This window comes from Pantherophis guttatus, chromosome 1, assembly GCF_059756535.1.
Source record: "Pantherophis guttatus breed Tessera chromosome 1, ASM5975653v1, whole genome shotgun sequence".
Lineage (NCBI taxonomy): Eukaryota > Metazoa > Chordata > Lepidosauria > Squamata > Colubridae > Pantherophis > Pantherophis guttatus.
This window is the reverse complement of record NC_142063.1, coordinates 114,091,130-114,113,126: the sequence shown is the minus strand read 5'-3', so window position 1 is coordinate 114,113,126 and position 21,997 is coordinate 114,091,130. Positions and strand designations below refer to the sequence as shown.

The 21,997-nt window shown below is 39.3% G+C and overlaps 2 protein-coding genes across 2 annotated transcripts; both read left to right on the top strand.

The window, feature by feature from the left end:
* The first annotated feature begins 663 nt into the window (after window positions 1-663).
* GSTP1 (glutathione S-transferase pi 1) lies at window positions 664-12,199 on the top strand. The gene is made up of 7 exons (XM_034420263.3): window positions 664-1,028; window positions 1,227-1,265; window positions 6,928-7,034; window positions 7,324-7,411; window positions 8,283-8,386; window positions 9,689-9,796; window positions 11,762-12,199. Coding segments are annotated over exons 1-7 (636 nt in total). The 5' UTR covers window positions 664-1,027; the 3' UTR covers window positions 11,951-12,199.
* A 3,947-nt stretch (window positions 12,200-16,146) lies between these two features.
* On the top strand, window positions 16,147-21,492 carry NDUFV1 (NADH:ubiquinone oxidoreductase core subunit V1). Its single transcript, XM_034420258.3, has 10 exons — window positions 16,147-16,369; window positions 17,028-17,110; window positions 18,309-18,479; window positions 19,147-19,330; window positions 19,457-19,646; window positions 19,917-20,129; window positions 20,292-20,458; window positions 20,535-20,616; window positions 20,929-21,074; window positions 21,232-21,492. The coding sequence occupies exons 1-10, from the start codon at window positions 16,289-16,291 to the stop codon at window positions 21,310-21,312; spliced, it is 1,398 nt and encodes a 465-aa protein (XP_034276149.1). The 5' UTR covers window positions 16,147-16,288; the 3' UTR covers window positions 21,313-21,492.
* Window positions 21,493-21,997: the final 505 nt, after the last annotated feature.

Below are 21,997 nucleotides of genomic sequence, written 5' to 3'. Positions count from 1 at the left end.
TGTGATGTAATTCCCAAGCAGTTAAATATGTTTCAACACACTGTAACATTAAGATCTCAATTGACAATTGTATTTAAAAGTCACCATCTATGAACATTCATTTTATTTCTTCATTTAAAAAGAAAAAAAGCTTTGATTTTTAAGATCACATACTCGTCAAGTGACTCTGGGCAGCTGACAAAGGAATAAAAAGCAAACTGCAGAAGCAACATACCAAACCCGGGGCCAGTAACCTATATCACACAATCAGATGGCGTTATGCAACATCAGGGCATAAGGCCTGAGGGAACAGCCAGTTTAAGGCTCATCCTTTGCATTCTTAATCTCAGTTGTGAGTGATTTTCATTTAAGAGTTTTATCCTCTAGTCTCTTCTGTCTCTTATTTTGCACAAGGTAACACCCCAGTAGTTTCCCATTGCTTTTTCTATCAATTGCTGCACAAACTACCGGTAACACTTTGTCATTGGGAGAACCATTCGGGTTCACACATCAGTTATAATGGAGCTTAGTAGGTTGTTATGAGATTGTGGTTTATACTCTGTTTCCTCCAACTGTTGCTCCTCTCGCCATCAATTGCAGTTTTTGGGAAAGGGGAAGGGACACCCTCCTTTTCGACTTTGTGTGAACCAACGTCGACTCTTAAAAAAAAAAAAAAAGCAAAAGTCGAGCCGATAAACGACCCCACTTGCAGTGCCAGCTGCTATGTTCCAAACGACAATCGACTCCCCGTTTCTTTAGGGATCGTCGTTTTCTCAGGCACACAACATTCCAGTATTCGAGACGGCCCAAAAGATTGCCTTTGATTCCCGCTAAACTTGAGGCCAACTTAGCCTCGAAGATACGACCAAGTCTGAGCCCTTTCCCCCCTTCCTGCCCCTTTAAGAAGGGCTGGTCCAGAGGCCAGCTAGCGGAGCGTGACTCAGCAACTTTTGCCGAGCTTTGCTTTGTGCAGATGCTGAGCTAGAGAAGCTGTTCGATCAATCGCTCTCTGCTTTGGTTGTGTGCCTTGTCCCGCAGCTTTTCCGACAGTGAGTATGCCCGCGTTTCTGTTCCGCTGGCCTGCTTCTCCTTCCCTTTCTGGGGTGATGGGCACGCGAGATGCAATGGGGGCTCCCGTCTCCTGCCAGAATTAAACGCCTCCCGTCGCGGTTTTATTATCTCTAGCGGGGGCTGCGGTAACTGTCCTCCTTCCTTCCCGTGTTTTTTTTCTTTTCTTTTCCTCCTAGTGCCTGGCGAGTACACCCTCACCTATTTTCCTGTGCGAGGTGAGTACTGAGAAACGCATCTCGGGCGGTGGGGAAAGCTTTTTAAAATAACGTTGCAGGAAGGAGTGCGGGGAAATCTTCGCCAGTAGGAAGAAGTTGCTCTATTCCTGCAGCTAAACTTGTCTTCCAGTTTTCAAGAAGGTTTCCTCCCGCAAAACAGACTGCCGTTTTTTACAAGGGCTTTCAAGGGCTTTTTATTGTTTCCGATCACTTTGATCATCTGTTGGAGTTCACACTGTGTTGTTGCCAGGAAGTGGAGAATTCTGGCTGGCTTTGTTGCATCCCTTTGTTGCATTTAACAGAGGGATACAATCAGTGGTGGGATTCAAATAATGTAACAACCGATTCTCTGCCCTACTGCCCTTTCTTCCAACAACCAGTTGATCAAACTGCTCAGAAACTTAATAACTGGTTCTCCCGAAGTGGTGTGAATTGGCTGAATCCCACCACTGGATACAATCAAGATCAAGTGAGGTACTAATATCACTCTATAAAGCCCTAGTAAGACCACGCCTAGAATACTGCATCCAGTTCTGGTCATCACACTATAAAAAAGATACTGAGACTCTAGAAAAAGTGTAGAGGAGAGCAACCAGGATGATTAGGGGATTGGAGGCTAAAACATATGAAGAACTGTTACATGAACTGGGCATGGCTAGTCTAGTGAAGAGAAGGACCAGGGGAGACATGATAGCCATCTTCCAATACTTGAGGGGCTACCACAGAGAGGAGGGGGGTCAAGCTGTTTTTCAAAGCACCTGAAGGCCAGACAAGGAATAATGGATGGAAACTGACCAAGGAGAGATTCAACCTAGAAATGAGGAGGAACTTTCTGACAGTGAGAACAATCAACCAATGGAACAGCTTGCCTTCGGAAGTTGTGGGAGCTTCATCACTGGAGGCTTTCAAGAAGAAATTGGACTGCCATTTGTCAGAAATGGTGTAGGGTCTCCTGCTTGAGGGGGGGGGGTTGGACTAGATGACCTATAAGGTCCCTTCCAACTCTGTTAATCTGTTATCCCAGTTGACCAGCCTGGAGTCTTATTTTGGAGCCTTCTGAGCTGCCCATGGTTCTTAACCTGGCAGAGTCCCCTGGGAGAGGTTTATTCGTCCCACCTTTATTATTTGTATAAGTAACTCAAGGCAGCAAAGATAACTAATGCTCCTTTCTCCTCCTATTTTATCCAACAACAACAACAACCCTATGAGGGGTGGTTGGGTTTAAGAGAGTGAGTGACTGGCCTGAAATCACCCAACCAGCTTTCTAAACTAAGGTGAGACTAGAACTCACAGTCTCTGGCTTTCTAGTCTGATGCCTTCACCACTAGACTGAGCTTTAATGGCCGCGTGAGAAGTCCCCATAAATACACAGGACAAAAAATGTCAAAATTATTTGCTGCAAATAAAAGTATATGAGGAGGGAGTATATCAGAGTTCCTTTTGTAGTTGGAAAAAAGCACATGTATTTACTCATTATCATTGAAATATAACAGTAACATTTAGTTATTTAATCCTGCTAATATTCATAGCAGTTTTTGAAACACTGTATCTTTCATATACTACCCTGAATATTAACAGTAATGTATTTCAGAACAAAGAACAGTTTAGGAAAAGGAGTTTTTAGCTTCATTAAGGGGGGGGGATGAAACTCTGTGTCTACTCTAAAGCATACATTCTGAACAGCACTAGAACTTTTCTCTCTATTTCCTCATCCATTTTTATTTACAGTCTGTCAAGAATTCTTGTTTGATCTAGATTGGCCTTAGATTTCTGTAGTATTCTGGAGAATGAAAAAAAATTAGCACCCACCCATAAATTTTTTACCATTTTTTCCATAGAAAAAAAGTTTCTTTTTCATCAAACTGAATATAAATAGGAAAAAAAATGCAGAAATGTTTTTTTTTAAATTTTTCAAAGCATTTCTTTATTGAGAAGTGTCCTTGCTGAGCTAAATAGGATTTGCTACGTAGTCTATTGCATTAACATTCCATATTCATATAGGAGGAATGTTCTCTGGGTACCAGCTGAGGGGCAGAAAGGCAGATTGTATGGATTCATCATCATTGGAGTTTCCAATATTTATTTTAAAATGCTTCTATTATAAAAACAGGAAAAAATATACAATCAGATAGGAAAAAAATTAAAAACTCAAAAAATTAATAGAAAGAAAATATATTTTGCTCAGGGTTAAATTGAAGGGTCCTTGGTGCTCTCTGAGGTTGCTTGTTTTCTTGCAGATGTTTCATTATTACCTGCTGCTGATGGCATGGATGATGTTACCTAGTTTGGGCAATGAAACATTTGCAAGAAAACAAGCAACCTCAGAGAGCACCAAGGAACCCTCAAAGAAAAATATTTTTGAATTAAATGCATACAGACAAAAACCTCAAATTACAAATTACATCTTAACCACTTGGAGAAATACTGTTTAGATTTTGTAAAAGGCTGATAAAAGTCCTATTCCTATTCAGAAAGTGAATACATGTCTTCCATGCAGGTTTCTAAACCAGTTGTAATTGTTTAGTAGTTTACATATTTAAACACTTTTTCTACTCACATTCAAACAGGCTCAAAAGTTAATGTCCAAAATATTATGTTTCCAACATAGGGAGATTAAACCCAACTTTTATTACACATTCTCTGGGGTACTCAAATACACATGAAAATAATATCACAGAATACTAGTTTGATATTCATTCAAATGTAACCCATTGATTTGTTAAAATGAAATACCCCATTGCTTCCTTGTTTGCTTTTATTAACAGCTTTTGTACACCTGCTCAGTCTAACCAACTCTGTAATGTAGATGAGCAAACCAATACAAAATATATCAACAAAAATTAGCTTTAAAAAAACACAATAAATTAATGACAGCAAAAACAGGTAAGTATTCTAATCACCCTAGAGGCCCATGGGATATAATTTATGTTGAGTGTTAGCAAAGCGATTAGGGAGAAGATGGAAGAGTAAGCCTGAGGGAAATTGCTACTGTTATTCAGTAATTATTGAGCTAGGTGTTGGGCTAAGAATCAGGAATAATTCACCATCATCTGAAAGTTTTTCTGTCTCAAGATTGTTTTGAGCGTACAGCACCACCAAATTTATTGTTTAAGTGATTTTCTCAGATTTATTTACTGCACAGTAGATAGGGTTTCCTATCTATCTACCACCACGAGTAACTTGGCTCCTGTGACTTCATGGGCATTTATTTATTTATTTATTTATTTATTTATTTATTTATTTATTTATTTATTTAGGAAAGCTATAGATAAGTGCTTTGCTACTGCCACTTCTGGGATGGTTTTTGCCATACCAACCCTGGTTTTCCTCAGAGGACTCCCATCTAAGTATTAACCAAATGGGACACTTTTGCTGAGGTCACCTTAACTATGATTTGGAAGATAGTTAAGATAGAAGATAGAAAGATATTTTAGTCTGAGAGTTGGCTGCCATCAGAGGTAAAAGCCTTGTAGTTAATGTGTGAGCAATCCCTTAACTTTTGTTGTTTGCTTACTTAGCTGGTATTAAGCTCCATTGGGCAAGTGTAAAAAGAGTGAGCTGTAAGCCATCTACAGCTGCTTCTCCTCTTGGAGAGTAGTCATGTCTTGACTCTGAACATTTCTCCAGCAGGAGGGAGTCTTGGACTTAGAATGAATGCCTCATTTTATGACAGTACATAAAAAAATGTATTTATTCAAATCCCAATAGCAACATTTTCTTTGAGAACACTTCACTCAATTATATTTTACATATCAATCTGTTCCTCTCATTTTTCTGTTGGAACACTATTATTTTAAAGAAATACCTGGAATTCCATGGATGAAGAAGCAGCCTGGCCAATGGATAATGCACTACGTGAAATACTCCGTGGGAAAAGTGTAAAACACAACATTTTACCTAAAACATAAAACATTAGCAATAGAAGAAATTATCCGTTCCTGACAATTTATGGTTTGGCGTCGCAGCGAGACAGTCGGGGAAATAGCAGGCTCTGATGAGTCCCGTGAAAACCCCAGCTGTCGAACCGCCGCCGATGGGTCTTCGGACCGGAACCATCCTGCAGGGACGGGGGAAAAGGAGGGGTACCTTGGACAACCAAGAAGAACAGGCAAGTTCCTTGGAGGTCAGAGGGAACCCTCTGTGAGTTGGCAGCGGGGAGAGGCAGCCATGGCGGCTGCCACAAAGCTGGGACAACCAGGCTAAGAAAAGTGCTGGAGGAAAGCAGAGTGAAACGGAGCTCTTTGAAGCTGGGTGAGTGACAACAAACCCAGGCTTGCAACAACGTGTGGAGCAATATTATTATTTAGAAGACCCCTAGCCTAAAATAGCGGCTGTGCAACAAAGGGACTTTGGAAAGTTTTAAACTGCAACCTTAAAGAGAAAGACCCGAGAAACAACTAATTTTTGAACAGAACTAAGGGAATTAATTATTGAGATATGGTAAAAAAACTGGATATTTTAAAATTCGAATTGGATTCTAAAAAAAAGAAGATTTGATACTTTTAAAATTAAAAGAAGAATTGCACAAAATGGATACTTGCATGACTAATGGAAAATGTGGATTGTAGAGAGACACCATCTGGTTTAAAAAGGAACTTTGTAATTTTTTTGTTTGTTTGTTATGGAACATTCTGAGCCCTACAGATAAAAGCCGTGGGACTTTGCGGAGAAGTTTTTTTCCTGTCTGCAGGCAGCTGGATTTTGGTGAAAAGAAAAGGAAACTATAATGGAACTCTTATAGTTGAAACAACAATAACTAAAAAATTGGTGCAGGAACAAAAGAAGGATTAAGCGCAGGCTCGAGAGGGAGACTTGATACATTATATCCAGAATAAAAATAAGAAAAAGATTTAATATGATTTATGGACAAAACTGAAAACTTTGAAAATGGAATATATGTTTGCAGGCGAGGAAATGAAGAAGTAAGATAAACACGACTGGAAAAAGAAAAAAGAAGATTTAAACAATGTGATTTAAAATAAAATAATGTAAAAGTGGATTGTAATAATAATAAAAAGAAATTATTCAGAATTGAACTGTGGGGTCCTTGGTACTCTCTAAATTTGGTTGTTTTCTTGCAGACATTTCATTACCAAACTATGTAACATCATCATTGCTAGTAGGGTGGGGTTTACTCTCATTCTATATACTAGTGGATTGCCCTGTTGGTAGGAGTGGCCTTGGTGGTTCCTTGATTGGGCTGTTGTTTACTGCTAGCTTGTTGTCAGTGTAAAACATTGCTGTATGCCCTTCCCCTGAATCAACTGAGGTTGAATTCAAGAGGTCATAGGAAGCTTCTATAATATATTTCACAAACAACTTCCATTCCAATATTTGACTCAAGCACGCAACTGCCTCATGAGAGACAAATCTCTCTCATTATTATCTGCATCAGTTTTGTTAATTTTAGACTTCTTCCCTACCATTTCTTTGGCAAATGTCATCTTTTCTTCTGCTCTATTGCAGTGGCAATTAGGTTTTCTTGAAAATACTGCTTCTCATCATAGAACATGCAAAACCAAAATGTGGGGTTGAGTGGGTAACTTAGCATCTTGTGAATCCAAATAATTATAGTCAGTGACCCATACTTAAAAATTATGGTTCAGTGTGCTCGATAAATATTGCCACTAGGTTTATTCACGTTTGAAATTTTTTGCCTCAGGCCGTGGAGAAGCCATACGCATGCTGCTGGCTGATCAGGGACAGGAGTGGACTGAGGATGTGGTGAATGGGGAGATTTGGAAGAAGGGAGATCTGAAGAAATTGTGTGTGAGTAAATCTGCCTTTGAGATACATTTTATGGGTTTAGAAGAGAAATCCTTCTGCAAAACGAGCATTCATTCCAGTTCCCAATGTTATAATTTCATTAACCGGATTTCTGTCTTAGGATGCACAGCCTCTGGCTCTCCAGTTAGTTTACAAATTTCATTATCTTCGCTATTTGCAATACTAACTGGGTCTTGGAGGAGGCATTATTCAGCAATATCTTTACTTACTTGGAAATACAATGGAATGCTCCATCATTAACCATTTTTCTCTCATTTCTTTTCTTTTCCAGGCCTTTGGCCAACTGCCGAGATTCCAGGATGGGAATTTTATATTGCATCAGTCAAATGCTATTCTGCGCCACTTGGCTAGGAATCACGGTGGGATATATGGGCAAATCTGTGGGCATGTTGCCTTTGGGTGCTAGCGCATTTGTGTCTACACATATGCTTATGTATATGTAACATGCCTCTTGAGATGATCACAATGGATTTCTACATGTTTGATCTCAACTAAAAGACCAAGAAAAAATATAATGGAATTCAATTAATAGCTAACAGGGATAGAGCCAATTTGGTGTAGTTATTAAGGCACTGGGCTAGAAACCCAGAGACCGGGAGCTCATGTGTGCCTTAGATAAAAGCCAGCTGGGTGTCCTTGGGCCAGTCATTCCTTCTCAGCCCAAGGAAGCAGGCAATGGCAAAGCATTTCTTAAATCTTGCCAAGAAAACTATAGAAACTTGTCTAGGCACTCACTAAGAGTGAACACTAACTCAAAGCATAAATAAACAAACAAAAAAGGGGTATTTTATTGCTCATAAGAGATTTTTAAAAATACAATAAAAGGCAATTACCAGATGTGGCTGTAAAAATACATAAATCAGAGAATAACAGTTACGATTTGCATAAATACTGATAATAAACTAAAAACTGACTTGGGCCAAATACTTCAATCAGATGTATGCTTAGCAGTTGTAGATTGTCTTCCAGATGTTAGATGCATGAAATCTCTGACTACATTCCCATACAATGCTAACCCAAATGTATAATTTGGTTTTGACTAAGTCTGTTTTTAATTCTACCCATTCTAGATCAACCCTCTGTAGCTTATTCAGCAAACCATGATTTAGAAAAATCTTGGTCTAAACTTGCTATATTGAGGATGGGAGAAAAATTCAGTTTTAGTTATCAGTGTTGTTATGATGATCCTCTCTAACTTTAGACCTGGCCACTTTCTTTCCCTCCCTTTAGGCCTCTATGGTGAAGATGCAAAGGAAGCAGCACTGCTGGACATGGTGAATGATGGTGTGGAGGATCTGCGAAACAAATATGCCCGCTTAATCTATCAGAACTATGTAAGTTGGATTATAGGAGAACTTGGTTTTATTTTTAGCTGCTGGATGGAGAGCTCAGTCCCTTATTTAATGATGTCTTGGTTTCTCTGAGAACCAGCTGATCAAATCATGGGTTTTTCTAACAGTATCTAAGAAGAGGTAGATTTTACTGGGAAAAGCTAATTTAGGTTTCAATCTAAAAAATGTAACAGTAAACCTGATTAATTTAGTTTAGCTGAACCTTTTACCCCACTACGATGGTAAAGCTTTAACCAAAAGGGTTCCAGTAAAAGTGTCAGTGACGTTGGCTCCACAATCTCATTCGGTTCCCACTAGCCAGAAGATGTGGCTGGGATGTTTCCTATTAAAAGGCATCATTAGCATCCAGGTTCTTTGCCTGATTGCAGTGAGTTTTTTTAGGGCAGGGGTGTCAAACTCAATTTTATTGAGGGCCAGATCAGCATTGTGATTGTCCTCCGTGGGTAGGGGGAGGGGAGAAGTGTGGCCGGGGGGAGGGGCATGGCTGGGATTATCATGAAGTATGATAATGCTGCTGCTGAGAACGGAAACTGAGCTGGAGCTGCAGCCAGGTTTTCCCCTGTTAGAGCTTTTGGAAGAACCTGGGGGCAGTGCACCCTTGTGGCATAGTCTGGGCCTTGGCAACAGGTTGGTTATCAGGTATAACAATAGGCAGCGCATCATCTAGAAAAGGCAGGATGAGGGCAAGTGGCACATGAGAACCAATGATTAGCAAGAGAGATTTGGATTAATCAGAAACCCTGATCAGAGGATCTTTGAATATAAATGTGGTTGAAAGAATGGTGGAGTGGTCCATTAAAAGGGAAAATGTGTATTTTATGAAGAGTATGGATTCAGCCCAGTGACTAGTGAATGTAAGCTGCTATTATATTGGAAGTAAAAACTAGATTTATTAAGAAATAAATGAAGATTAAAAAAGCCTCCTACCTACAGTGGTCTTGGACAGAGGGATAAAATTATCATTGTTGGTTGAATACAAAGACCTAATAAGTCATGTGAGAAACAGATGTGAGATCTGTTTCTCCGTTTACTATGGGCTCATAGGTGTAAAGAGATCATGCAATCTCTAACAATCAAACTCTTTTTTTAAAAAAAAACAAGGGGCTTGGATTACCCCCCTCTCCCCCAATAACAAGGGCTCAAGCAAGCTGCTCAGGATAATTGAATCCTTCATTTTGCATTATTGGTAGAAATGTCTTGTGCATTCCTTTCACCCTAATTCTTCTCCCGTGAGGGAAAGGCAGACCTGGGGGAGGAAAGAGCTGAACTGTTTTTCTTTCACAGGAATCTGGCAAAGCTGCTTACATTGAGGCCCTGCCAGCTGAGCTGGCCCCTTTTGAGAAGCTCTTGGCTCAGAACGATGGAGGGAAAGGCTTCATTGTAGGCAAACAGGTAATCAAACCATCACAGCTTCCTGTCGAAGACAGACATCTGGGCTGGCCATTAATGGTCTTCCGGAGAGGGAGGCAATTACTCTGGGGTGAAATTCATACATTATTGTTAATGTGTGTTCGTTGTTAATAAAATCACTGCGGTTTACTATATTGCAGCCACAACCGTCTGGTTCATGCCAGCCATTAAATCAAAGCTAAAGCAATCAAGTATTGCTAATGTGCTAACAGCAGGCTTCTGCTTTGCCTTGTCCATATTAATCTTGATTTTAGATAAAGAGGGAATACTAACTCGTCCGTATAAATGGAGTAATACATTGTTCTACTTCCAGTGGATAGTATTTCTTAAAACTCAAGAAAGCTGCTTCTTTTAAAAAGAAAAATCAAGATTTTTCTGACAGTTGGGGTTTTGTACTGTGTTCTGTGTTTTCCTGCAGTCCCACAGAATTGTTATAAAAATAAGGTCAAAAAGCCCCCCCCCACCACCACGTGCTTACTTTACCAGCAAAGGCCATACCAAGTTTGGTGTTTTCTTCTGTGACATAAAGCAACATGATGCATCATTGCATGTGTTTCTACTTTTCCTCATGTTTTCTGGGCATATTTGTGTATGCATGAGTGAAAACTGAGCTACACTGAGCAGGTTGATTTGTTGCTGGTGAATCATTCCCTCCTGCCTATACAACAACATCCCTGCCAGGGCTGCTCTTATTCCTGGGAGGGTTTGGGGGTGTTTCCTAGACTTGTGGTGCTGGGGGAATTTTTGACATGGCTTCCTTTATTGAGTGGTCTATGCAGACCAAGAGTTCATGGCTACCATGGATCTTGCCCACTTACTGAGAGGGCGATATGCATAAGGGGTGATATGTTGGGGTAGATATGATATGAAGTGAGAGGCATTGACTCCACCCCTTATCATGGACATATCATTCTCTGGTTGCTATGGAGTTTCACTGTATATCCCCCCCCACACACACACATTTTCTTTCCTGTGGGGAAACTTAATGAGCCCAGATGATTTTCAAAGGACAACTGGGGAGTTTCCCATGGGCAGGGTGGATCATCTGATTGAAACCCAGGTTTCCCAGTTAAATAAGGTGGTTATGGCACTTGATCACATTGCACTGGAATGGCCATCCCTCTCACACTTCCTTGGTAGACCAAGGTGCTCCTGGAGATGAAGCAGCAAAGGAAAACCCATCTTAAGTCTGAGAGTGGATATATAAGACCTTATATTCAAGCTTACAGTATTGGGGATATAGGCAGCAAAAAAGATCATACTGTATTTTGCTGCCCACATTGTGTCCATTGAATGCCATCCTGCAGCCCCTTTTTTTGAGTTGCCTTAAAAAGCAACCTTCAGGTATGGGTCAAATACAAATAGATTAAATGCATAAATATGCTCCACTTGAAATCATCAGCACATTGCGAGTGAGTGACTGCCAGATTGCCCCACCCACACAATTGGAGATTTTATTTCCCTGAAATATTTTTCTCCCTTGACCCCAGCCAAATCCAGCACATTTTTTAACAGAGAGAGATTTAGTTCCATTCTGTTTAGTTTTTGCAGGGTTGTTCTGCTGATAGGTAGAGATCCAAACCCCTTTATGTTGATTTCATTTCAGTATTCTATAATTCTGTAGGTTGCAGGAAAGCACAGAACACACTACCGAAGTCCAACTATATGGGAAATCTCAATTTTTTAAAAAAACTGCTTTCTTGAGTTTTGAGAAATACTATCAGCTGGAAGTGAAAGAAAATGACAGCTCGGCCATTATAGATATTTAGCAAATATGGTACAGGTAGTACTTGAAAGGTTTGATATGTATTTAGGGGGTGGGGTGGAACATCTGTGTTTACTGTTATGTACGCAAATACAAAACTAAAAATGTTTTGCAGTTAATGATGTTTTTATTTCCACTGTTCTCTCCTGTTGCTGTGTGCCACTCCTCTCCATCTTCTCCAGATCGGCTTTGCAGACTATAATCTGCTCGACATTCTACATGTTCATTTGGTCCTGGCATCCAATTGCCTGGCTTCCTTGCCTTTGCTGGCTGGCTACGTGCAACGCCTTAATGAGCGGCCACTTCTCAAGAATTTCCTGGAATCAGATGCCCGTAAGAAACGTTTCATCAATGGGAATGGCAAGCAGTGAAGCCACTTACTTTTCTAGGATCCATGTTTGTAGTTTTGCACCTTTGAGATCTAATAAAGCTACCGTAGTTAAAAAGGCCTGCATCACTCTGCTGGGGAAGGAAAACCACGAAATCTATGGACATGGAAGCCTTTTACACTCCAGAAAAGATGCTTTCTGGTTGTAATAGAGTAGCAATAATGCTAAAAGCGCTTATTAATGGTAATGGTAGATACACTTTTTAAAAAGAATAAAATGCAGTTCTGCAAAGACTGATTCATAGTGTGGCTATGACACAGGAATAAGAATGTACCATTCACTCATGCTCTTTTCCCATTGGAATCAAAATCCAACAGTTGCATTTTTCTAAGTCAACAGTTCCTCATAAATCAGTCATCCCCCTTCTAAATATATTCTGGTCTCTCTTACTAGCAGTGTATATTTCCCTTAGCAGTAATCTGCATGGCTACAGTTCCAAGATTACGGTGTACACTGCATTTCAGGATCAAAGATGGCTAAAACTGCTGAATTTTTGTTTTTATCTGGATCTGATAATAAACTCTACTACAAAATGGAGAAAATATCCTATTAGATCAGTTTGATTAAAATAATTTCAGCAACCATTTCTAAGGTAACTTATTTTCAGACAGGTGTCTATTAAGTGTGCAAATGATTTTCTGCCCCGCCCCACATCATCAAACGTTCTTGTCATATCTTCCATATTTTCAAGTGGCGCAGTCACTTCTCTTTTCTGTGTTGGATCAAGTTATTTCTATTTATTATACATTTAAAATAGGTCATACTGCTGTTCTGCTGAGATTCTTAGGTATTTTCATTATCTGAGTTTATCATACATATCTTATAGGTTAAAATATTCTGCAAATGTATCTTTGAAGAGAAAAAAAGCATTTCTCATAGTAGACTTGTAGCCAGAGTTCTTTTAATAAACCAGGATATCTGAAGAACCATCTCACCCCAATGGGATAGGCTTCCCTATTCATTCTAGCATGGGGTGGGCAACTATGCAACTTTACAACTTGTGGACGTCAACTCCCAGAATTCCTGAGCCAGCCATGGGAGTTGACGTCCACAGTTATAAAGTTGCCATATTTGCCCACTCCTGTTTTAGCAGAAGGGGACCTACTGCGCACTCCCATCAGCCAAGGAATTTCAGCTGGTGAGGTCTAGATAGAAGAGACTTTTCTGCTATGACTCCGGCCCTTTGGAACATCTTGTCAGTGGAGATGAGATCCACTCCTCTCAATCCTTCTGGCCTTCTAGAAAGTCCTTAAAACTTGATTCTGCTAGTTGGCTTGGGGACGCTCTAGGCTAGAGGTAGTTGGTGCAGTGACAGAGAAGACACTTCAGTCCCACATTTTTAGCCTGTAGTTAACTCCTGTAATTTTAAATGATTTTTATATTTATTGTATTGTAAGCCACCCAGAGTCACTTTGGAGGGTGATATGAGCAGCATGTAAATTTAATAAGAAATTTTAAAGGAGGAAACCCTTTCTTTGATTTGTCATAGATGAAGGATGCTTTTGACTTCCATTTGAAATATTTTCTTTTACAAGGGAGCCATTTTTAAATTTTATTTTAAAAAAAGAAAGAAACAGCCTCTAAGGATACAAGCATGAGAGAATGATGATGTCTTCTCAGGGTGGTGGTGGTGGAGAACAGACACAAAGCTGATTATACTTGCCTCTTGTTTATTTTTCAGTGTTGGTAATTTTGCAGCAAAGTAAGCAAGTTAGTCCTGGAGAAATGAATGTTAGCCTCCCCCCACTTTTTGGGGGGGGGATCAATTCTGCCATAAATTGCTGGATTGTAAATGAATTTCAGTAGGGTGATGCTAGACTCAGGACCACTATATGGGTTGAGTGAGGGCCACATACAACTCTTAAATGATACTATTCCTATCTTTTGAACATATAAATGGGGAGGGACTTCTATATGATTGCACTGAAAATCATGGGCATGCTTGTTAATCAAGAAACTGAATTTTGTTTTAGGTGCTACAATGATAGTAGTTCTTCATATGCATTTCTGATGTTTCTGTTAGCAACAGATTGTTCTTTGTATTACCATCACAAGCTGCTATTACTAGGAGCTCAAGACATTTTGCTATGTGAGGCAGTGGACAAAAAGGTGTCCCTCTGATAAATATATACTAACAGCTTAACTTTACCTTCAACACTGGCAGTAGAATTGTGTCCTTCACTCTACTCGAGAAGGGCATACTAGTTTGATGGCATAAGCCCCTCCTGCCATTTTGTCATTCAGTACCTTTCCACTTCATTTCTGCATGCGCCAATGTGTGTCATATGGCCATGCCTCACATTCATTGGTCAAAATTGTCCTTTTTGCTTACTTGGTTAGGCGTTTGGTTGGTGTTTTCTTCAGCCATACTGCTTGAGATATTGGTAATGCAAGCCTCTAGCTTCTTGCTACCTGGGCTAGCAATGTGCAAGCAGCAGTACTAGCTCTGAAAGATGGGAATGCTCATAGAACAGAGAAGCTAGGGTTAGGAGGGTCAAGTGGAATTGGAGATACTGCTATAATGCCTCCCTGCATCTTTTGTCTGAGGTAGGTACCTCACTGCCTAATGCTGGGCTGGCCTTTCTATAAATGAGGATTGGAAAGTTATGTTCCAAGATCTATGTATGATTGATGATCCCTCTGTACAATTTTGGAGCACTTCCATGCAACTACTATGCTAGAGTACACTCCAATATAATGGGATCATCCTTCTCGGACCAAGAATCAACAGGATCAGAGAGATCAGTGATGTAATCCTCTTTCTGGCAGAACAGATTAGCATCTTTTTGAAAATGAGGTAAACTGGCAAAGGCAAGTCCCAGTAGAGCTAATGGAAATGGAGGGATCCAGGAGCTGTGGTCCTTTGTGTACCAGATACAGACAGAAGCATAATCGGAACACTTCATATTTAAAAAGAAAATATTACAGAAAACAGCTTCTAGAACTACAGGTATATATTATTTAACTTTAAAATGAAATTGTTTTCCTCTTCTTTTCATGCCATGCCAAGATCCTGCAGACTGCAAGTCTATGAGCATTTTTAAAATTGATTATACTTACATTCTGAGAATATTTTTGGCTGAAGAGCAGGATAAATCCTTACCAACCAACTAAAATAAGTAAATAAAGCAAGCCAGTAGAGGACATTTTTGTGAAAAAAACACTATTATATCATTTTAGAAGAGGAATATGTAGAATGGTAAATCCACAAAATTATTAAAACTGGAGACATCTAACAACATACATGAGGGATTTATAGGCACTGAATATCCCAATGACTAGTTACATAAAATACATATACATAAAATACATAATATATATTTGAAGCAGTAAACATCCCATCATTATTAAAATGACAGAAAAATTGTTTTATGTTTAAATTGGATAAAATAGCAAATTGCTGTATCTTTAGTTATGCCCATCTTATGAACTTCCTTAAAGTATCTGGTTGACCACTGCCCAGCTAACTTTACATATGACAAATCCAATAGATAATAAATATTCTGTAGGGTTTTATGACTGCAATTATTTTACATAATTGTGTAACAATTTCACAAGCAAGCTATCAAAACGTGTACAGCAAGATTCACAGATGGAATCCTAAAATGTGTAAAATCTTTGACCTAACCTGACAAGAGAAGCGAGTTAACTGTATGATCCAAGTTTTACTATGAGTTGCACTTGAAAAGCCAAAAGGCTGCAAATGGTTGTGCAGTTGACTGCAACAACCAAGACTAGATGGAAAAGACGTCCAGAACCTAGAAAAAAATGGTTGATTTTGCTACAAACATATTAATTTATTGCAATCTTTTAATTACAAACTTCTGCCTTAAGCACATAGGACATTAATAGTTAACATATGTGAAATCTCACTGCTTATATTGAAAACAGATTTCGGAATAGTCCCTTGCATATCCCGATTATTTATTTTTAAAAGATCCTAACTATTGTCATACATGTTGCAAACAAATCCGAGAGGAAACTTTACCCTTATAAACATATTTTATCAACCACTGTGCGACGCACATATACTGCTTTATTCCACACCCATAACCTCTTACTCCAAAAAAACCGAACCTTCGCGGCAGTCTGTCATTTATTCAGCACTAAACACTGGTCGGCGATCGCGTGCACTTCCTTGTGGAACTTAAACTACAATTCCCATGATCCCAGACGCCAAAGGAAGTTGCCCCGTCTCTGGTCTTCCGGGAAAAGCGAAGAGAAACATCGTGACGTAGTATTATTGCGCCTGACAGGTGAAGGTGACGAGGTTAGGTGCTGCAGCAGGGGAGACACCGCCCCCCCCCTTCGCTCTTCGCTATGTTGGGGGCTCAGCCCTTGCGCCTCCGTCCGATTTGCACCCAGGCTCGCTTTTTTGCCGCCGCCGCCGCTCCAGAATCGGTGACTTCTACTTGCCCTTCTTTTGTTTCTTTTTCAACAAGGGAAAGCGGAGAAGGGATGGGGACTTATACAACTGCAGCAGTGGTTCTCAGCTAGCTTGCCACGGGGCATAGGCTTATTTCTATTGTGCCACGAGATTTTTGTCTTATGTTATTTTTTTTCTTTTTGTGCTGTGCATGTTCTGTGTAATCCGTATGTGCAGTACAGTGCAAATATTATTAAAATAGTTTTAACTTCTTAAAACATGTCTTACACGTTTAAAAATATTATATGCATTTCATAATTTTCCGTGTGCCAGAGAACTACCGTTATGTTCAATATTGTGCTGCAGATTCAAAAAAGGATTGAACTAGAGGAATAAGGGAAAGGAGTATGGATGATGGAGATCTCCAAAGTCCTGCTTTTTGGACCTCCTCGGTTCCTCCAACATGCTTTTTAGTTATTTCTAATTTTAGCATGAATGTGTGTTTTAGAATATATATTCTTGGGGGAAGAGTGCTTTTTTCTTGCCTGTTATGAAGATGGCTCAGTTTCTGTGCTTAGTTTTGGAAAGGGATTTATTTGCCCCTTTTGTTTTGTTTTTTTGTTTTTTTGCTTTTGTTCTATTTTTGTAGTATGGTTTTCTTCAAAGTTAAAGCTATTTCTTTTTGTTTGACAGGCACCCCCAAAGAAAACTCAGTTTGGTCCCCTCAAAGATGAGGATCGCATTTTTACTAATCTTTATGGACGTCATGATTGGAGGTGAGAAACAAAAATGTAGAATATATTTTGCTTGCTGACAGGAAAATATACAGTTTTCAAATCTTAGTTAGTGGAGAAAAAAAAGTTATGAAGGAAATGGAGGATTAAACAGTTAACTAGTGAATGAATTGTAGGTTGCAAAAATATTTTTCTACTTATCTAACAGTTGTGGTTTACTTAAATGCAATTGTAATTATTTTAAATTTCTCTAGTTGTGTGTTTTCATTGGTTGTTTGCAAAATTGCTTTCTTGGCAATTAATTTCTCTGATATTTTGGCACTGCACAATTTTGTGATCGTGCATTTATTTGTGCAGCTACTACTTTTGAGGTTTTCTGGTTATTATAAAGGAAAGGAAAGCCACGATATTGTCATGTCCTGGCTTCTACTACTTTGCATACAATAGAAAATAGAGAAGAAAAATCCGCAGTGATCTTCTTGGTATCAGCATGACCATGGATAGAGTTGGAAGCCTTACTCAACTCCACATCTTTCTGCTTCTTTTTAGCCTCTCTTCTGACTTTGGGGAGGGAATTAAGAAAAAGAAAGAGATGGAGAGCTAAAGGAAGACCTATTTTTGTTGCATTTTTCTTAGATTTTACCACTGTTTTAGAATAGCAAAGTGAAGGCTAATGTTTGTTAATTCTATAACTATCAGTTTTCATACAGGGGCTAAGAGAATAAGCAATGAAACATGCAGTGTGATGCAAATGCTGCCCTTTACTTACTTGTGCTACAAATACCAGAGGACAAGGCTCGTGTCATGACATGATGATGCATGTTTTATCATTTTGTCATTATTGTGTTAGAAATGAGGACTCTCAACTCCATTTACAAGAGGAAGATATATTTCCTAATTCCAAACATTTCCAAATTCCCATGTATTTAGTTTGCACCTATTGGTACAACTCAAGATAGAATCAAAATGCTCCTGCCTCCTATTTTTCTGTATTAAAAACCCTTAATGTAGGGTGAGTTGGGCCAAGAGAGACCAACTGGGTCAAAATCATGATTAAATCATATTCATGCCTAAAGGAAAACTAGAACTTGCAGCTTCCCAGTTTTTAGTCCAGTATCTTAACCTCTACATTAAACTGTCATATTCTGAGATACCTGAACAACCCCAGATGGGGAAAGCAGCCCTAAATTTATTTACAAAATGGAGTTAATATGCATGACTCTTTCTTTTTTGTCTCTAGGTTGAAAGGGGCTTTGAGCCGAGGTGACTGGTATAAAACCAAGGAAATCCTGCTGAAGGGTGTTGATTGGATCTTGAATGAAATAAAAACTTCAGGCCTGAGAGGCCGTGGAGGAGCTGGCTTTCCCACTGGCCTCAAATGGAGCTTTATGAATAAGCCTCCAGATGGCAGGTGTGGTACTAATTATGAACATTGTAGTTTCAAACGTTAGACTCTGCCTGTCTTCTTGTGCAGAACCTGTCTAAGCCATAGTTTTTCCTTCTACTTTTGGGTTGGAAGGCCATTTATTATTAATTAGAATTTGCGACTGTGGTTTCTATTTCAGTCTTTTACATTTAAAATTGTGCATCTCAGCTTTGAGGAATGATTTATATGTTTCAAAAGTTTTAAAGCCATCTTTTCTTCTCTCTTTTTCAAAAAAAAGTTGTGTTCTCTAGAAAGATTGGCTCTGTGAAGCAGCCAGATCTCTGGACTTCTTATCCAGAAGAGCTGCTATAAGGGGGGATAGTTGGTTTGGCTAACTAGGTGAATGGAATGTGAGATTCATACTTGGAAAAGTCAGCTTTAAATATCTCTGTGTGTGCTCTTATTTAAAATTCACCTTTTCTCAGCCTATATTTTGCCATATGGCTAAAATATTATCATTTGCTGTGGCTGCAGAAATACAAATATAGTTTCCTCAGTAATACTTAGGATACTTAGGATGCATACTTGTATGCTCAGATTAGTTATGTAGTGTGTGTGTAAACTTTAATAGATTAGGTAGCATTATTAACTTTAGCATATACTGATGGAGAGGCTTTTCTTGTTGGTGAATATAATTATTTCTGTGTTTCAGGCCTAAGTACTTGGTAGTGAATGCAGATGAAGGGGAACCAGGAACTTGTAAGGATCGGGAGATTATGCGTCATGATCCCCATAAGCTAATAGAGGGCTGCCTAGTGGCAGGAAGATCTATGGGGGCTCGAGCTGCTTATATCTATATACGTGGAGAGTTCTACAATGAAGCATCAAACTTGCAGGTAAGCTGCTGTCTCTTGTGGTTACCTTAATTTTGTCTGCTAGATTGCCTTTTTCTATGGTCAGAAATCAAGGTCACCGGTGTTTGGGGTATGGCTGTAGTAATTAATGCTATCTTACTTTATTAGGTGGCAATCAAGGAGGCCTATGAAGCAGGACTGGTGGGCAAGGATGCTTGTGGCTCTGGCTATGACTTTGATGTCTTTGTAGCAAGAGGGGCAGGTGCCTACATTTGTGGTGAAGAGACAGCACTCATTGAATCCCTTGAGGGCAAACAGGGCAAACCCCGCCTCAAGCCTCCTTTCCCTGCAGATGTAGGTAAGGCATTTTAAATGTTTCTTCTACTGGTGGTTATGTATGCGTGTGAATTTCTAATATGCTTCCTCAAGTCAACATAAGACTCTCATTATCTATATATAAGGCCATCAACATACTTTTTCCACCTAAAATAACTTTTAAGTCCCTATCAAATATCCCATTTAATAGTACTAAAACTCTCATTTTGATTATTCTTGTGCCCATTCCCCTTTTCATCTTGGATCGTTAAGAAATGTTGTTCATGTTAACCTATATTCTTTCTTTCTCTAGGGGTTTTTGGGTGCCCTACCACAGTGGCAAATGTGGAAACAGTTGCAGTAGCACCTACCATCTGCCGTCGAGGAGGTACCTGGTTTGCTGGCTTTGGACGTGAGCGTAATTCTGGCACTAAGCTCTTCAATATCTCGGGCCATGTCAATACCCCTTGTACTGTGGAAGAGGAGATGTCAATACCATTGCGTGATTTAATTGAACGACATGCAGGTGAGAGTGACTTATTCACCCCAAAGAATGAGCTGTCACTTAAATTTAGATACGTATATTAGTGGCATCAGCTTTTTAGTTCATTTTGTTCCTCTTGTATGTTGACCTGATCCAATCATCTAAAGAGCCAGGCCTCATGGTGTGTTTCTGCCTTCTGATCAGGCGGCATTAGAGGTGGCTGGGATAACTTGCTTGCTGTGATTCCTGGAGGCTCTTCAACACCGCTCATTCCCAAGTCAGTGTGTGAGACAGTTCTGATGGACTTTGATGCCTTAGTGGAGGCACAGACCGGGCTCGGGACAGCAGCTCTCATTGTCATGGACAAATCGGTAAGCAATGTTCCCTAGAGTTATTTCTCTGGGTTTTGAGTATGACACATCTTCATTTTCTTCTCTTTCTCCCCAGACAGATATAGTTCGAGCCATTGCCCGCCTCATTGAATTTTACAAGCACGAAAGTTGTGGGCAGTGCACACCTTGCCGAGAAGGTGAGTGTTATTATTCAAACCTTTTGAAGTGTTAGCAAAATTATCCCAGAATTCTCTGAATTAGAGTTGGGAGTGGAAAAAAAAATGTGAAAAAACTTTCACATTATTTTGCTTGTGGCAGTATTATTTAAAATACAGTGGAAACAGATATCTGAAAATCTCTGAGGAAGGAAATTGCCAATCCAAGGTCAGGAAAAGATCTGTAACCTGGGCAGCAAAATCAGTTTAAACTTTTGTGTTTACTATTGTGCTGCCTTTCTGATTTTCATGAGGCTTTGTATTCCACTTTTAATGTTGATTCCCTTCCTACAGGTGTTGACTGGATGAACAAGGTCATGTGGCGATTTGTGAGCGGCAATGCACAAGTGGCAGAAATTGATGCACTCTGGGAAATTAGCAAACAAATTGAGGGTCACACTATCTGTGCCCTGGGAGATGGGGCTGCTTGGCCTGTGCAGGTAATTTCCTCTTTACTTTAGAATATGCTGAAGAATCACACAATTTGCTTGAGGGAGAGCTAGAAATGAAATGATTTTGTAGGAAGGCCTCAGGTTGGAGTACAGGGAATGCTACAGATGTATTTAATGGGTAACTCCTGTGCTTGATTTTTTACAGGGTCTAATTCGTCACTTCCGTCCAGAACTGGAGGAACGGATGAAGCAATATAATGAATCTAAAAAGCAGGCATCTGGATGAACAGTTATAAAGCCCACCTCAAAGAAGTTACACTGTTCTATAATCTTTTGTAGCCCATGTCTACTTTTGCTTGGGCTTCAGTATCAGAGTTTAATTTCTATTATTTGTGACAACCTGCCTCAACTCCCATTTTTCTTTTTTGTTTTCTTCTTGGGCAGTTTATTAAATACTTTAGACTGATCTGTGTAATTTCTTACAGCAAAGAAAATAAGGTGAATACCTGGATGTGATCTTATTTTATTATTGGATTTCTATGGCCATCTAATTCATAAATGAGACTCTGGATGGTGTACAGCATTAGAAATAGAATGTAATATGCCCCATGAAAGTAACTGAGAATCAAACCACATAGGAACATCTTACAGAACAAGCATAGCAACATCCTGTGTCTGAGGCCTTGAATTGCCTTTATATACTTCTTGGAATAATTGATTATGAAATGAAGCAAAGAAATTTTTCCAATCTATATGAGTTCATGGAAAATAATGTCCAAAACGACCAGTCAGGATTCTGTAATACATAAATATAACTTTGATGAACTCATCTAAACCTTTACTTTCCTAATTCTTCTGTAAGGCCTATAAATGTGCAGATGAAATGGAAAGCTGTACTATTTGCAAATATTTTTAATTTTTTAAAATAGTAAACATCAGGATGAAATGGTTTAATGCAGCACATCTGGCTC

What these genes read in the sequence shown, in the direction of transcription:
- GSTP1 (XM_034420263.3), top strand. An exon ending in GAGATCTGAAGAAATTGTGT is followed by an intron (nt 7,035 to 7,323) that starts GTGAGTAAATCT and finishes TTTCTTTTCCAG; the next exon opens with GCCTTTGGCCAACTGCCGAG. An exon ending in GCTTAATCTATCAGAACTAT is followed by an intron (nt 8,387 to 9,688) that starts GTAAGTTGGATT and finishes TTTCTTTCACAG; the next exon opens with GAATCTGGCAAAGCTGCTTA.
- NDUFV1 (XM_034420258.3), top strand. Translation starts at nt 16,289, where the DNA reads ATGTTGGGGGCTCAGCCCTTGCGCCTCCGTCCGATTTGCACCCAGGCT. An exon ending in CCGCCGCCGCTCCAGAATCG is followed by an intron (nt 16,370 to 17,027) that starts GTGACTTCTACT and finishes TTTGTTTGACAG; the next exon opens with GCACCCCCAAAGAAAACTCA. An exon ending in TTTAATTGAACGACATGCAG is followed by an intron (nt 20,130 to 20,291) that starts GTGAGAGTGACT and finishes CCTTCTGATCAG; the next exon opens with GCGGCATTAGAGGTGGCTGG.